The 15,799-nt window shown below is 48.0% G+C and overlaps 2 protein-coding genes across 2 annotated transcripts in view; one reads left to right on the top strand and one right to left on the bottom strand.

Annotated features, from left to right (window-relative positions):
• Positions 1-4,616, top strand: part of fkbp16 (FKBP prolyl isomerase 16) — a gene marked incomplete at both ends in the record, with an annotated part of 16,685 nt that extends 12,069 nt beyond the window's left edge. The window contains 4 exons of the mRNA XM_080002976.1: positions 818-996; positions 1,266-1,343; positions 4,290-4,427; positions 4,530-4,616. Of these exons, the coding sequence (XP_079859102.1) occupies positions 818-996; positions 1,266-1,343; positions 4,290-4,427; positions 4,530-4,616 (482 nt within the window). The remainder of the gene's footprint in view (positions 1-817; positions 997-1,265; positions 1,344-4,289; positions 4,428-4,529) is intronic.
• A 1,424-nt stretch (positions 4,617-6,040) lies between these two features.
• rasef2 (RAS and EF-hand domain containing 2) lies at positions 6,041-15,478 on the bottom strand (the record flags this gene model as incomplete). The annotated part of the gene is made up of 17 exons (XM_080002975.1): positions 6,041-6,442; positions 6,745-6,821; positions 6,930-7,043; positions 7,340-7,454; positions 7,864-7,945; positions 8,155-8,293; positions 8,373-8,474; positions 8,557-8,740; positions 8,818-8,888; positions 8,967-9,048; positions 10,398-10,466; positions 10,567-10,682; positions 10,878-10,949; positions 11,419-11,514; positions 12,437-12,527; positions 13,929-14,075; positions 15,162-15,478. The coding sequence occupies 17 exons, from the start codon at positions 15,476-15,478 to the stop codon at positions 6,340-6,342; spliced, it is 1,977 nt and encodes a 658-aa protein (XP_079859101.1). The 3' UTR covers positions 6,041-6,339.
• Positions 15,479-15,799: the final 321 nt, after the last annotated feature.

The raw sequence follows: 15,799 nt of genomic DNA, 5'->3' as shown, positions 1-15,799 counted from the left end.
AACACACACAGGAACACACACAGGAACACACACACACACACACACACAGGAACACACACAGGTACACACACAGGAACACACACAGGAACACACACAGGAACACACACAGGTACACACACAGGAACACACACAGGAACACACACAGGAACACACACAGGTACACACACAGGAACACACACAGGAACACACACAGGTACACACACAGGAACACACACAGGTATACACACAGGTACACACACAGGAACACACACAGGAACACACACGCACACACACACAGGAACACACACAGGTACACACACAGGAACACACACAGGAACACACACAGGTACACACACAGGAACACACACAGGAACACACACACACACACACACAGGTACACACACAGGAACACACACAGGAAGACACACACACACACACACACAGGTACACACACAGGAACACACACAGGAACACACACAGGTACACACACAGGAACACACACAGGTATACACACAGGTACACACACAGGAACACACACAGGAAGACACAGGTACACACACAGGAACACACACAGGAAGACACACACACACACACACAGGTACACACACAGGTACACACACAGGAAGACACACACACAGCAGGGGGTTATGGTAACTGTAACCTTCTATGTTTCGTCTTCACTGTGGTTCACTCAATGTGACGCTGCCCCCAGTGGACATGTGACCTTCTACACTAAATCCCTACCAGTATGACAGCAAACAGAACCCAGCACAGATGTTTTTCACTGTCTGTCTGTCTGTCTGTCTGTCTGTCTGTCTGTTTGCCTGTCGTCCTACAGACGGTGGTACTGACGGGGAGGTCCTGGAGGAGGAGGTCCATGACTACCGGATCAAGTGTCTGAACAACCTGGCCACGGCTCACCTGAAGCTGGAGCAGCTCGACGAGGCTCTGCACACCAGCCAGGACGTCCTGGTCCTGGAGCCGGACAACGTCAAGGCCCTGTACCGGGCCGGGAAGGTGAACCGCCACCCAGCCTGTGTCACCATGGCGACGCAACGTGGCGTCTGTCGTTTGGAGAGTCGTGGAGCCCCCTAGAGGGTGGCCCCCGTAGAAGCAGTCCCGGACCTCTGACGGGTCCTGGACCTCTGATTGGTCCCAGATCTAAGTCCCGGACCTCCAATGCGTCCCGGACCTCTCATGAGTGCCGGACCTCTGATCGGTCCCGGATCTTAGTCCTGGACCTCCCGGATCTTCCTGGACTTCACGTCTTGTGTTCCTCTCCCCAGCTGCTGTCCGACCGGGGGGAGTACAAGGAGGCGATGGAGAAACTGAAGAAGGCCTTGAAGCTGGAGCCTGCCACCAAGGTCAGTGGCATCCAGGTGTTAGAGGTCAAAGGTCAGATTCGTCTTCCTGGTTCCAGTTTCCATGGGAACCGACTAACAGACTTCCTGAGTGGAGCTTACACTTTTACATGTTCTTGCCTTGTTATTTCTGCCACTACCAATGAATGAGAAGGTTGATTTGGAGCAGGGGTGTCCACACTTTTCCCTGAGGCCACATACAGAACAATATAGGAAGGTCTGGGCCCCTCCCTGGAGCTGAGCTACATCACCTCCAGTGTATTCAAGTCGGTCAAATCAATCAAATGTAGGTTAGTTATGCTTGATAATTGAATATGCTTAAAGAAACAAAACACCTACATCACAGCTTTATAATTATAGAACCAGAATCGCGGTTGTGGCGCCGCCCCTTGCGGCCGCCTGCGCGAGCACATTGTGTCGATTACGCACATTTGAGAATTTTTCGTATTTTTCGAGCTTATAGAGCTTATTGTGCGTAATCACCGGGTGTCATGACATTTCACTGCATATATGTACGACCGTATGTATATGTATGTGACAAATAATCTCTTGAACTTGATCTTGAACATGAAGGAGTTTTCATTAGTTTAGTTTAGTTACAAAAATGGTTGTCAGCACATTGTGGAAACAGCAGCCTCTGATTGGTTGTGAGTCAGGATGCTGATCCCCCTTCACAGCCCGGTATGAAGAGGACAAGTAAGAGGAAAAGAGGGCGGTGTATCTCAAGCTGTAATAAGTTATTCGGCTTGTTCACACATCAACTCACGTTTGTTATAAAATGTTGTCAACTTTAATTGACTGAATTGATGATGTCATTGTTGTTATGAACACATGAATACTGTGTCATATATTTGAACTCTCCTGTAATGGGAGCAGCGTTGCACTCGGCTGGAGCAGTGATGCTGCTCTTTGGCTGCAGCTCAGGACTAAGTTTGCTGCTTGAGATGTGAAGGTCGCCACAGAGATGGCTGTCGGCCATTTTGGTTCTTAATCTGCTTTTGTTCGGAGTCAACAGAGAACATGTTTGCTCTCATACGTATGTTGAACAGACCCATCATTCTTTCCACCTGGCGTCTCATCTGAGGAAACTCTTTTCCAAGCTCCACTAGAAGTTGGGTCAGGAGAGAAGATGATGTTGATTCTTCAGGGAATCATCGCTGCATTTCCATAAGTTTTCACTGCAGACTCCTCCACTTCTTCTGCCTCCACCAGGAGGGAGTGGAGAACAGCTTCATTTCCTTCTCAATGACAGGAAAATCTTGAAGCTCTGACTGAATTCTGTCATGAGAGACGTGATCACAGACACGTTTCCCCTTTTGAGCAGAAAGCTTGGTCTTTGGAAAAGCTCATTTGATTTGGGACAGCATGGGGAGGTGCAACATTGAAGTTGCGTAGTTGTGTCTCAGAGACGGAGCTTTCATGTGCTCATAAAGTTGTGGTACAAGCTGCTCTTTGCCTTGTGGGCTCTTGTTCAGTGTGTTCAGATGATAGAAGAGAAGAAGAAGAACAACAGTCTTTATTTGTCACACAACACACCACACTACAACACATGCTTGCACACACACACACACACATGCACATGCTTTGGATGGTGGCCGGTGAAATGGTTCCTCTGCTTTTGAACCATCCTGGCTTGTCCTTCCTCCGGGGGCACAGCCAGGAGCAGTGGGCAGCGTACGTGGACGCGCCCGGGGACCAGGTGATAAGTGTCCATCGCTGGTCAGACCATGATGGGTGGGGGTCCTTACTGACGTGAGGTGGAGGAAACCCCATGTGAGTACGGGGAGAACATGCAAACTCCACACAGAAAGGCTCTTATTTGGGAGATAACCCGCCCAGAGGACGGTGCCAACAGCGCCCCAGGCGGGAATCGAACCCAGGACCTCCTTGATAAGATCAACTTAAAAAGCCAGGTCTGCCACCACAGAGGGTCACTCAGCTCATGAAGAGCTCGGTCCTTCTCTTTCAAAAACCGGTCCATTTCTGATCTCAGGGAATCAAACCGCTGCAGTGAATGGTAGAGTAGGTCCCCGTATTAGGCATCGACATCAGAAAGGAAAGCTTGAAATTCTCTGTGGTAGAGCCCTCGTGCTGGAATTACTGTATGTTGACAGTTTTCACAACGGTGCTCATCACATCACCAAGCTTAACTGTCTTGGCACAGAGCCCTTCCTGGTGGATGAGACAAGGCATCTCAACAGCCTCACCTCCACTCTCTTGCACCTTGGCGCACACCTTAGAGGCCATTCCTTTCACACGCCTGTCATTGCTGGAGCCTCATCCGTTGTAACTCCACACAGCTTGTCCCATTTAGGTCCCATCTTGTCAATTGTGTCAGACACAGCTTCAAAAATGTCCTTACCTGTTGTAGTGCCCTTTAGACTCCTAAGATCAAGCAGCTCCTCCGTAATATAAAAGTTATGGCAACTCCCCGCAAAAAAATGAACAGCTGTGCAGTGTCTGTGGCATCTGTGCTCTCATCACTTGCAATCGAGTAAAAATCAAAAGCACAAGTTTTATCTGACACTTGATGTTTTAAGTTAGCTGACAATTAGATTTGCCGCACAACTGTGTTTCTGGACACGCTAACTCTTGTTTTGTGGAGAAGCTGCCTTGTTCAATACAATAGCTCCACCTAGTGTTAAAACTGAGAAGCACAATACAGTCAAGCGCAAGTTTCATGTGAGGGCCATATTCCATTCTATTTTTAGAATTTGCTGACGGCTGATTAAAAATGGACCACGGGCCGTAGTTTGGACACCCCTGATTTAGAGGAACATCAACAAGCTGCAGTTTAAATGTCTGCACCTCTGCTGGACATCTGCAGTACTACAGCCTCACTTCAGAATGACCTTTGTTTGAAGCTTTTAGGATCTGATCTCTGGGAAGAAGTTTCTTTTCTTCTAATCACAGTCACTTTAAGGGGTCTCCGTCTTTCCCCTCCGTCAGGCGATCCACGTGGAGCTGTCCAAGCTGGTGCGGAGGCAGTCGGGCGGCAGAGAAATCCAGGAATGGAAGTCCAAACCGGCCGAGATCCTGGGAGAAAGCGTGGCTCCGTTCCTGGTTCCATCCAAGAAGAAACCTCCTGTAAGCAGCAGCTTTCCAGGAGGAAATGAACATAACGGTCGTTTCTGTTGATGAGACAATAAATGGGAGCGTGTTGACCCGTGTTGTGGTTTGGTGTTTTAGGGGATTTCATGGAAGTTCCTGCTGGGAGCGCTGGTGGTGGCCTTAGGAAGTTTGGTAACATCGGTCGTTTTGACGGCGAGAAACTGAGGAGATCTGCTCCACGGAGGGTCAGCGTCCGGACTCCACCTGAAGGAGCGGATCCTGGAGGTGGAGCTCAACGGAAACATCAGATAATAGAGGCTTTTAAGGATACGGCTCCAGATAGTTCAGCTTTACTTTGTACCTTCAAGTACTTCATTTGTTTTTAAAAGAAAGTTCTTACTGTTTTCATGTTCTTCTGGTGACAGATGGACAGGAAACGTTGGCCCCACAAGTCCAAAACTTCAAGTTGTTCCACAACATAAACCAAAGAAAACGAGTGTGATGTCCATGAGAGATGCAAAGAATATTGTACAAACTGATGCTTAATAAAAGGTCAAATAAACAAAAACCGTGCATGGTTTGTTCTTTAATCCAGTGTTTTTCAACCAGGTGTTTCCCTGAACATTTCTCAAATTCCACTTCAAAAAAGAACATAAAAAATAATGGAAATGAGTGTTGCAAGATCAAAACTGCAACGCTGCACCCATTCCTGGGTTCCAGAAGAAGAGCAGCTCTGTGTTCAACACTACGTAGTGATGGAAGGTTCCACTCATTCCTCCTCCTCCGTCCTGGTCAACACCATCTCAGGAACGTCTGGTGGGAATCTCACTACATGGGACACAAACATCAACTCACACTCAGGTGATGATGGTGTAGTTACACCATGTGACGAAGCTCTCCATCAGCCCTAAAAATATAACCATATATATGTATATATACTTCCTTTCTGCCATAAAATACACTTCACACTTTTCATTTAAATTCCTTCAAAGTCTTGATGTATGATGAGTCTGGACGGCGGTGGATGCAAACTTTACCTTGACTGCTGGGTGGAGGCGTGCGACCGTGACGTGGTCATTCTAGTTCAGATTCTTGACGAGTTGCTCGGTAAAAAAAAAAAGACTGGTTCCATTTTCCAACTCGGCTCCTTTCGGTTGAGTTGGTGGACGGCACAGTGAGCGAGGCAGGACTCCCTGAACCATGAAGCAGATTCATTTTCAGTTTGTGAGTCGCAGATTCAGTTTTGCCGCAGTGACTCCGGACGACAGTGTCATTTAAAAGATTTGTTCGCTACGCACGAATCGTTTGTACGTCTTCACCAACTGTTATTCTACCATAATAATAATTATAATAATAACAGCAATAACAATAACAACATTAATAATAATAATAATAATTATTATTATTATTATTGTAATAATAAGCACAGTTCTGCATGTTTCTGAACATTTTGGTGGTCAGCAGGATGGTGGTGGGACTGGGTGATTTCATTGTAGACAGTGTGACGCGGTATAAGAAAGGATGGAAAAACTTTAATAAAAGTTATATTTGATATAGTTATAGTTTAATAGAATCAATGCAACAGTTTGTTCCAGTCGGCAGCACATTTCTTCCATCTCCACAATAAAATCGTCATGAATATGATCCACATAATAAAATCTGCATAAATGTAATCTACATAATAAAATCTATACAATCATAATCTATGTAATAAGATCTATAAAAATATTATAAAATCTGTACATTAGCTATTAGTGATATCTGGGTGATTTTAGACAATACTTTTGATTTTGATATTATAATATCGAATCTTTATTTCTGATTAAAAACAACATTTATTAAAAAATTTCCCAGAAAAAAAAAAAACATCAACAGGTAAGTCAATAAATATCTTAAAAAACATCTTATTGGATTAAAAAAAAGGTTTTTCAGGTCATTTGCGTTGAGCTCACAGAGCACAGCAGCCGTCCAGCCGCCTCCGCGGGCCGCTCGGACTGAGCCGGACCCCCGACTCGGAGGGCCGGCGCTGACCGGACGCCTTCTTCACCTCTCTGCGGAGATCAGATCAGACTGGATTCACCGTGAGGAACAGGAAGTAAGTACAGTGGAAAGTAACAGCACATACACAAGCTTAACAAACACACACATCGTAATAAAGACATTTAAATAAATTCATGAAATAAACTATAGATTTATAATGGAATAAAATAGAATTTAATATGGAATAATGCAAAGTGCAGTGTAGTATATGGTCATGAATAAAATACATGTAACAAAAATAATTTACAAAGGTCAAAAAATAAATACTTGAAAAAATACAACTGAAAGCTGGGCTGTGATTGGCTGGCTCTACCTGGCCAGGTGAAGCACCGCCTCCACCACGTTGGTCCCCTCCTTGGCGCTTGTTTCACAGAACAAAGCTCCGTACGCCTGGAAACAAACAGAAAAACGTAAGAATGAAAATGAATGATATGATATGGAAGTGTTTTCTGCCGCCACAGCGCCCCTGGAGGCCGGGCGTGGCACTGCAGGACACACCTTGGCCAGCTTCTCTCCTTGCACGGCGCTCACACACTGCTGCCCCGCCCGCTCCTCTCGGAGGTCCACCTTGTTTCCCACCAGACACATGGGGACGCTCTGCTCCGTGGAGTCCTGGGGGAACAGGGGTCAGGGGTCAGGACACGGACCTGGTCTGGTTCTGACCCGGACCTGGTCTGAACCGTGTTATGGTTCTGACCCGACTCAGGTTCTGAGCTGTACCTGGCTCTGGTTCTGACCTGGACCCGGTCGGGTTTGGTTCTGACCTGGACGCGGTCGGGTTTGGTTCTGACCTGGCCCTGGTCTGGCTGTGACCTGGTCTGGACCGTGTTATGGTTCTGACCCGACTCAGGTTCTGAGCTGTACCTGGCTCTGGTTCTGACCTGGACCCGATCCGGTTTGGTTCTGACCTGGATCTGCTCGGCCCAGGCTCGGACGTTCAGGAAGCTGCTCTCGGACGTGACGTCGTAAAGCAGCAAAACTCCGTGAGCTTTTCTGAAATAGGACCTGGCGACGCTGCGGAACCTGAGGATCCAGGACGCGGTTCGTCAATATTTTCAGCGATCCATTTATATATTGATAATCAATCATATTGATACAAATCAATACATTAAACCGTAGGGAAGTGATGAAGGAATCCACAATTTGTCAATAAGTTGAGGATAAAAATAATAATAAATTCCATTTTATTCGTGAATATCATACATATATAAAAGTTGTGATCACGTGATTAAAATATGATACATGATAAAACTATTTACAATGAATACAAAGACATGATCAAACATGTCAAATATTAAGAGATATTGATGATTCTGATTGGAAATTGATGATTAAAAAATGATAAACGACTCTTTATTGCTCGATATAAATTATTTTTCTTAGTTATTGATCTTTTTTTTGTTATTGATCATTAAGGTGCTGATGGCTTGACCTCTCCTGTCCGGCCGTGTCCCAGATCTGCAGCGTGGTCCGCTCCCCGTCCACCAACATCTTCTTGATCTGGAAATCCACCCCTGAGGAGCACGGACGCAGACGTCGAGGACGGAACTTCAAAAAGGAGATTCAGGTTCCCAAAAACACCCCGACAACAGCAACAACAACAACAACAACACCACCACCTTCACCAACACCACCACCACCACCACCACCAACACTAGCACCACGCTCCCTCTGCGGCGGTTCCACCTCCTGACATCAGGTTCTAGACGCTGCAGGTTCTCACCCAGCGTGGTCTGGATGTCCGTTCTGAACTGGTTGAGGCTGAGGCGGAGCAGGAAGCTGGACTTCCCGGAGCCGGCGTCTCCAGCGAGCACCAGGCGGAGCATGGGGCCCTCAGGGTCCTGGGCCCCCGCCTCCAACGGCTGCGGGGGGGGGTGAGACCAGGGTTACCAGACTGCACCTCTACGTTTGGTACCATCAGGAGGTTTCCTGCAGCTTTACCCTGGTGGAGAACGCAGAGAGGCGTCTCCGTAGCGACGAGGCGATGGAGCTGGCTCTGCTCGGCGTCACGGAGATGGCGGCGTCGGATTTCACGTCGGAAATCTGAGACAAAGACACAACTTTATCGACACCGACGGAGGAGCGTACGCTGACGGCGGCGGCGCGGCGCCGGCACGGCTCTGACCTCCACGTCGGACGGGACGTAGGAGTAGCTGTGGTGCGCCGTTTCCACGGAGACTCGGCTGTCGTCGCTGTCCGCGTCCGAGCTCTCTGCCGTTTCCATGGAGACGGAGAGCCCGCTGTCCAGGTACTTGTTGGCCCAGCGGGCCACGTGGGCGTAGCTGGTCCGACCGGGACCCGGAGCAGAGCTGGACGGAGCGAGGACACGGGGCTCAGAACGTGCAGTAGCCCCCACCCACGCTGAGGATTCTGGGAGGTGTCTTACCTGCCGTGGTTCAGGCTGCTCTGCCCGAGCGGCTTCATCCTCCGAGCCGGGACCGCGCTTCCAGGAGAAAGCTGCAGAAAACACAACCGGCTGAAGGTCACGTCTCCAACACCTGACCACCGACCGAGCGCCAAAACACCTCCACCCACCTTCCGCTTGGTAGCGACCACCTCGCTGTGCAGCGCAGATCGCAGCCCGTCGTTACTGTCGTACAGACGCTGGTTGGTCTCTCTGAGGAGTTCAGGAAGAGTCAGGAAAAACCAACATCAGCGCAGGTCAACGCCGACCCCTCAACAATACTTATCAAAATACACAGGTTATTGTGGGGTTTGCACATCCTGTCCAATCATTTCCCCCAAAAAACATCTCATTCCTTTCAGAAAGTTATTGGAAATTTCACATTAAATTTGTCTTCCAAAATGTTTGACAATTAAAGGAAAATTCAGAAAAAAGTGAGTTGATATATTCAATTTTAATTACCAACAAAGGCTCACAGCATTTCATATACTTCAGATTATTTTTTGACAATCAAAGAAAACACAAATGAAAAACAAACAAATAAATCCTGTATTTCCTCAAATAAAAAGCAGGCCTCTCATCAATGCAGGGGGCGTGGTCGACACAAACAAATAAAAGCCTCAGACGCAGACGGGTGGAGCAAACCCATCTGAGCTGCGGCGTCGTTCCGGTGCGGAGCTCCGCCCCCAAACAAAGCAAATAAAAACAGTGTTTTTATTGTAGATGTATTTAATTTACTCCTTTTCCTGCTGCTGCCTAGCAGATCGCTCCTGCTCTTGCACGGAACGCAGACGCAGAAAGAGAGGCAGAGGCAGAAGTAGAGGCAGAGGTAGAGGCAGAGGGAGAAGTAGAGGCAGAAGTAGAGGCAGAGGTAGAGGCAGAGGCAGAGGGAGAAGTAGAGGTAGAAGTAGCGGTAGAGGCAGAGGTAGAGGCAGAGGCAGAAGTAGAGGAAGAGGTAGAGGCAGAGGGAGAAGTAGAGGTAGAGGTAGAAGTAGCGGTAGAGGCAGAGGTAGAGGTAGAGGCAGAGGGAGAAGTAGAGGCAGAGGTAGAGGCAGAGGTAGAGGTAGAAGCAGAAGTAGCGGTAGAGGCAGAGGTAGAGGCAGAGGCAGAAAGAGAGGCAGAGGTAGAAGCAGAGGTAGAGGCAGAGGTAGAGGCAGACGCAGAAAGAGAGGCAGAGGTAGAGGTAGAGGTAGAGGCAGACGCAGAAAGAGAGGCAGAGGTAGAGGCAGAGGTAGAAGTAGAGGCACAGGTAGAGGCAGAGGTAGCGGTAGAGGCAGCGGTAGAGGTAGAGGCAGAGGTAGAAGTAAAAGCAGAAGCAGAAGTAGAGGCAGAGGCAGCGGTAGAGGTAGAAGCAGAAGTAGAGGCAGAGGCAGCTTGACTGAAAATTCAAACTACAATATGATCAAACATATTTATTAAACAGGGAATTCGAAAGGGAAGCTGCCTCTAAGATGAAGCTGCTTCCAGTGAAGGCCTGCCACCTCTGCAGCGGAGGTAAATAAAGGCTCCGCTCATTTTTTGAGGAGACAGGTTTTGCACACAGTGCTGGTGGTGTAACTCACTGCAGCGCGTGGATCTGGGTGGAGTACGACTGGTATTCCAGAAGCATCCGCTTCAAATCCTCACTTTCTCTGTGGAAAGGTGGAAAACAACATATTTTAAAACACAACAGTTCATATAAGATCTGACCTCACGATACAAAGCCTCCATGTGGAGCACACGCTGCTTCACCTCTGGTGCTGCAGCTTCTGCTCCGTCAGCAGGTTCTTCAATGAGTCGAGCTGCGAGCGCAGAACCGAGACATCCGTCTGAGCTTTGAGCAGAGAACCACGCAGGTGCTCGTTCTCCTGTGATGGAGAACAAACGGGTGGAGAACAAAACAGATGGAGAACAAAACAGATGGAGAACAAAACAGGTGGAGAACAAACAGGTGGAGAACAAGGGGATGGAGAACAAAGGGATTGAGAACAAAGGGATGGAGAACAAAGGGATGGAGAACAAACAGGTGGAGCACAGTGGCGTGCAGGAGGTGGTGTTGGTACCAGGGTCAGGTCACTGATCTGCTGCTTGAGAAGGGCTACGTCTGAGCGCTGCAGCTTGGACTGATCCTGGATCTGCAGAAAAAGAGAAACGTTGTGGAAGTGACTTTTCAAAGTGAAAACATTTCTTCTGCAGCGTTTGCTCCTTCATTCCATTCAGTTCTCATTTCATGGGATTTCTGAGCCAATGCTAGAAACAGAAAGTTTCGGTTAAGTTCAGGCAAATTGACTAACGCTGCAGTTCTCATGACTTTCTTCCTGAGGTTGACGTGTGGTATGATGTCATAACAGCATCAAAACATGAAAACACAAAGAAATTGTCAAATGAGCGGCACCTGGTGGTCAACACCGGAACTACAACACACTCCGTTCACAAAGCTTAAAGTACAACTAAACATGGCGCGCACACACACACACACACACACACACACACACACACACACACACACACACACACACACACACACACACACACACACACACACACACACACACACACACACACACACACACACACACACACACACACACACACGGCATTAACCTGAGAGAGTTTTTCCACGGCGGCTCGCAGCTCCGTCACCTCCTGCTGGTGCTTCCTCCGCGTGGACGCCAGGACTCCCTCCATCTTGTCGCTCTCCTGAAAAGCAGGAGCCACAAAGAGCAGCTTTGACAACGCTGCACAGAGACTCTTTGTGAGGCAGAGCGCTGGACCTGGGAGGGAAGGCCGCACAGAGACGCTTTTAAGCTCCTCAAACAATTCCCAGAATAATCCACATGAACAGCCCGGCGAGGCTGCAGCTCCATCCCACCTCACTGGCGGTGTTAAAACTGGTTTTTGGACAAATCATCCCTCTCATTCAATATTGATTTTGCAGTACTTTGAAAAGAAACATTATTCACTGAAGTCGTGCAGGTGAGCAGCACAGTATACATCTGGTCCAGAGGTTAGGGTTAGGGTTCTTAAAAGTACATAACAGAACACAAAGACCCCTGGAGACACCAGCTGTCTGCCGGGGTCAGAGTTCACTCAATCATTTTTAACCAAATCTAAGATTGAGTTTTGGACAAATCATCTCTCTCTTATTCAATGAAGTCGTGCAGGTGAGCAGCACAGTATACCTCTGGTCCAGAGGTCAGTATTGGGGAGACACACGGCAGGTTATGAACCTTAGAACCGTTCCCCTCAGGTCAGAGACGCTCAGTGATGAGGGAATGGAATAAACGAACCAGGGCTTTATTCCACACAACGTGAGACAGGTGAGAACAAGGAGTTCCTTCATTCCTGTCCGCAGGTGAGTATGAAGGTAAGCACTGGCTGTGGCGGAAGGTTTAGTGTTTTACAACATGAGAAATGTTGAACAACTTGACTCGTTTGGACAAAAAACAATATACAGGCGAATAAAATCAAACTAATTGTTCATTTAAACATGAAAAATAAAATGACGGCCCGATCAATGTGACGCAAGACGACCCCGAGCAAAACTGGATTCAAAGACGCGAGGGAGCGACCGTCACGGCAGCGACGGGCAAAGTTCAAATGGAACAGTGTTGGATGTGACCTGCTGCCGCGTGCGCAGCTCCACCGCCCCCAGCTGCTCCTGGAAGTCCTCCTCCAGCGCCAGGACGCGGCCGCGGACCTGCTCCTCCGTCCTGCAACAAAACACCCAGCGTCAGCTTCACCGCGTCGGCTTCACCGAGCCCGGCTTCACCGAGCCCGGCTTCACCGCGTCGGCTTCACTGCGTCGGCTTCACCGCGTCGGCTTCACCGCGTCGGCTTCACCGCGTCGGCTTCACCGCGCGACAAAAGCCTCAGAGAGCGAGGGAGAGTCAGGAGCTGGGAAAGCAGGAAGTGCATCTGAAAATCAAAATGAATATCAAACAAACTAACGTCCAATCACCAGGTTGAAGAGGATGAAGTATTTCTATCTACAAACACCAACAAATACCAACAAATAACCACAAATATCCACAAATATCCACAAATATCCAGTTCTATCGGTGCACAGAGCAGGTTCCCATGCAGCTCTGCTTCCTGCCTGGTACGTTGTGGACGCAGCCAGGAGGGCGTGTCTGGAATGCAGGCTGCACAGGAAACACAAGTTTGATGAAAGAGGAAAAATCTCAAAACAGGCACGACAGAGCAGCCTCACAAAACAGCCTTTCAACTCCTCCTCAAACCACTTCATCTCAACAGCGTCGGTGCGGTTTGTAAAACTTTGGTGGAATAAACTTGATTCTGTAGAAACATCGTGCGACGTCCAGACGGAAGATTCTGGTTCTACTTCCTTGAAGCTGGAATGTTGCTTTGGCTTAAAAGAACCAACAACAACAACAACAACAAAAACAACAACAACAAAAACAACAGCAGCAGCAGCAGCAGCAGCAGCAGCAGCAACAGGTTGGAAGAGAAACCTGTGTGACTTCAACACGACGTCCTCAAAACCTTTGACCAGGACTGATACAGTCTGAACAGATCAGGAGGGAAAATACCAAGAAATCAAATGAATCAAATAAAACCAATAAATCATCTGGTTTCAGATCAGTTCTGGTTCCAGTTTGAGGGAAAAAAATAAAAATAAATAAATAAATAAATAAATAAAATCACAAACCGGTTTTGCTGAAATTCGTGATTCAGAGATAAAAACACAATAAAAAGGTTGAATAAAATTATTTCTTCAAAAAGTTCCAAAACACTCAAATCTGTTTTGTTTTGTTCTATCAGAGCAAAACGAAATGTAAATAAATTCAAATTTGGAATTCAATGAATGGAAAAATACATTTGGAACATTTCTAAACCGATGTTCTTCACAGTCATTATTACACCAGTGAATCAAAAACAACAAATATGAATCAAATGAAAGAAAAACAAACATGAAGTGTTTGACATAAAGAGAACGAAGGAAACCTTCACACCATTTATTAAAGCTAAACGCCAGGTTGTTACGAGGAACAAATACAGAAATATGTAATAATTATAACGTCCTCAACGCTAAAAAGAGACAGGAAGTAACAGATGAATAAAGATAATCGGGGCATGGCCACGCCTCCTACCTGCGCAGGTGCTTCTCCAGCAGCTCCCTGTGCTCCTTGTGCTGCGACGCCTCCAGGACCAGACTCTGGATCAGAACCTCAAACTGCTGCAGCGACACGTTGGAGACGGCGACGGAGGCGTGGAGCGAGCACAGCTCCACCTGGAGGCTGGGGACACGGTGCACAAGTACTGCAGCTGCCCATCACCACCCATCCACTTGGGTGGATGGGTGGTGCTGCCCTTCTGGGGCTTGTTTTTGAAATATAAAAATATAAATCCTCTTTTTGTTTTCTTACCTAAGTCACGTCTCTATGTAAGAAAAGTAAAACCTCCAGACTTACCACACATACAGCCATTTTAGATATTACAAATATTTTATCAAATTTCTTAAACATTGACAGATTTGGGGGGACACTTTAGCGCCCCCTATCGAGCGGCGATAGACATTTAAAATGTCGTGAAAAGTTGATAGTTGATATGAATTTAAAGGTGCAGTGTGTAGAATGTAGCGGCATCTAGTGGTGAGGCTGCAGATCACAACCAACTGAACACCCCTCCCCACGCCGGTGCATCACGGCGCTGCATCACGGCGCTGCATCACGGCGCTGCATCACGTCGGTGCATCACGGCGGTGGCGCTGCATCACGGCGCTGCATCACGGCGGTGGCGCTGCATCACGGCGCTGCATCACGGCGCTGCATCACGGCGCTGCATCACGGCGCTGCATCACGGCGCTGCATCACGGCGGTGGCGCTGCATCACGGCGCTGCATCACGGCGGCCTCAGTGGAAGAAACTTGCAAAAAGGCGAAAGTCCCTCTCTAGAGCCAGTGTTTGGTTTGTCCGTTCTGGGCTACTGTAGAAACATGGCGGTGCAAGATGGCGGCCTCCGTGAGGCGTACCCGCTCCCTACATAGATAAAAACAGCTCATTCGACGGTGACGCCAACACCACGATTCACTAATTAAAACATACTTGTCAATATTATATTCCATTTATGCCAAGTCCATGCCATAAATTCTACACACTGCACCTTTGAATACAGATACTTGACATTTTTAACCAGGTACTAACTTTCCACCATTACATATATAGTAAAACACAGTTTGTGTTTAAGTTGAAATGTTTAACTATTTGAAATGTATTTTCTTCACTTCATTTAGTGTCTTTTTTTTTTTCATTTGTGAATTATTCACACTTTTTCTTCTTTTTCACTTTGACAAACACCGTGGACATAGTATTTTGGACATGGACCTTCCAGAGAGGCTGTCCGCTCCCTCTATCCTGCCCAGGAACTGCTCCCCCGGAGCGGCCTGGCTGGGGCCATCCCCCCGGCAGAGGGCGCTGAGGTGCGGGTCCAGAGCCTCGGAGACCTCCTGGAACCTGGAGCAGAAGTCCTCGTAGCTGACGGAGCCGCTGTGGTCCCGGTCCAGCTGCTCGAACAGGGTCCGGGTGAGATGCTCCGGGACCTGCAGCTCCTCGCACACCGAGGTGAGGTCGGAGAGCTCCAGCTGCCCGGAGCGGTTCAGGTCGCAGGCCGAGAAGAGGCTCCGCAGCCCGGCGGCGTCCATGTCGCACCGCGGCAACACGTCTGGACGGCGGGGGCGTGGCTCTGAGGGTGGCTCGTCACCACCCGCCGGCCAATCACAGCGCGTTTCATCCAAGCAGGGGGCTAAAGGTGGGGACCGCGGGCCGCACAAGGGCCGCGCGATGATTTTCGAAAGAATAAAACAAGAAAGTTTTTCTTCTTTTTATTTGAACTATTTTCATTCAAATATTCACGTTCAGTTATGATCCATATGCGCGTTATTAACTGTACAATATGAGTATGTGTCTTATGTGTCTTTAAACGGACTTGTACAGATGATAATAATAATAATAATAATAATAAT

This window comes from Zeus faber (genome assembly GCF_960531495.2).
Source record: "Zeus faber genome assembly, chromosome: 6".
NCBI classification, from domain to species: domain Eukaryota; kingdom Metazoa; phylum Chordata; class Actinopteri; order Zeiformes; family Zeidae; genus Zeus; species Zeus faber.
The sequence above is the reverse complement of the archived record's forward strand: the minus strand, read 5'-3'. Positions and strand labels throughout refer to the sequence as shown.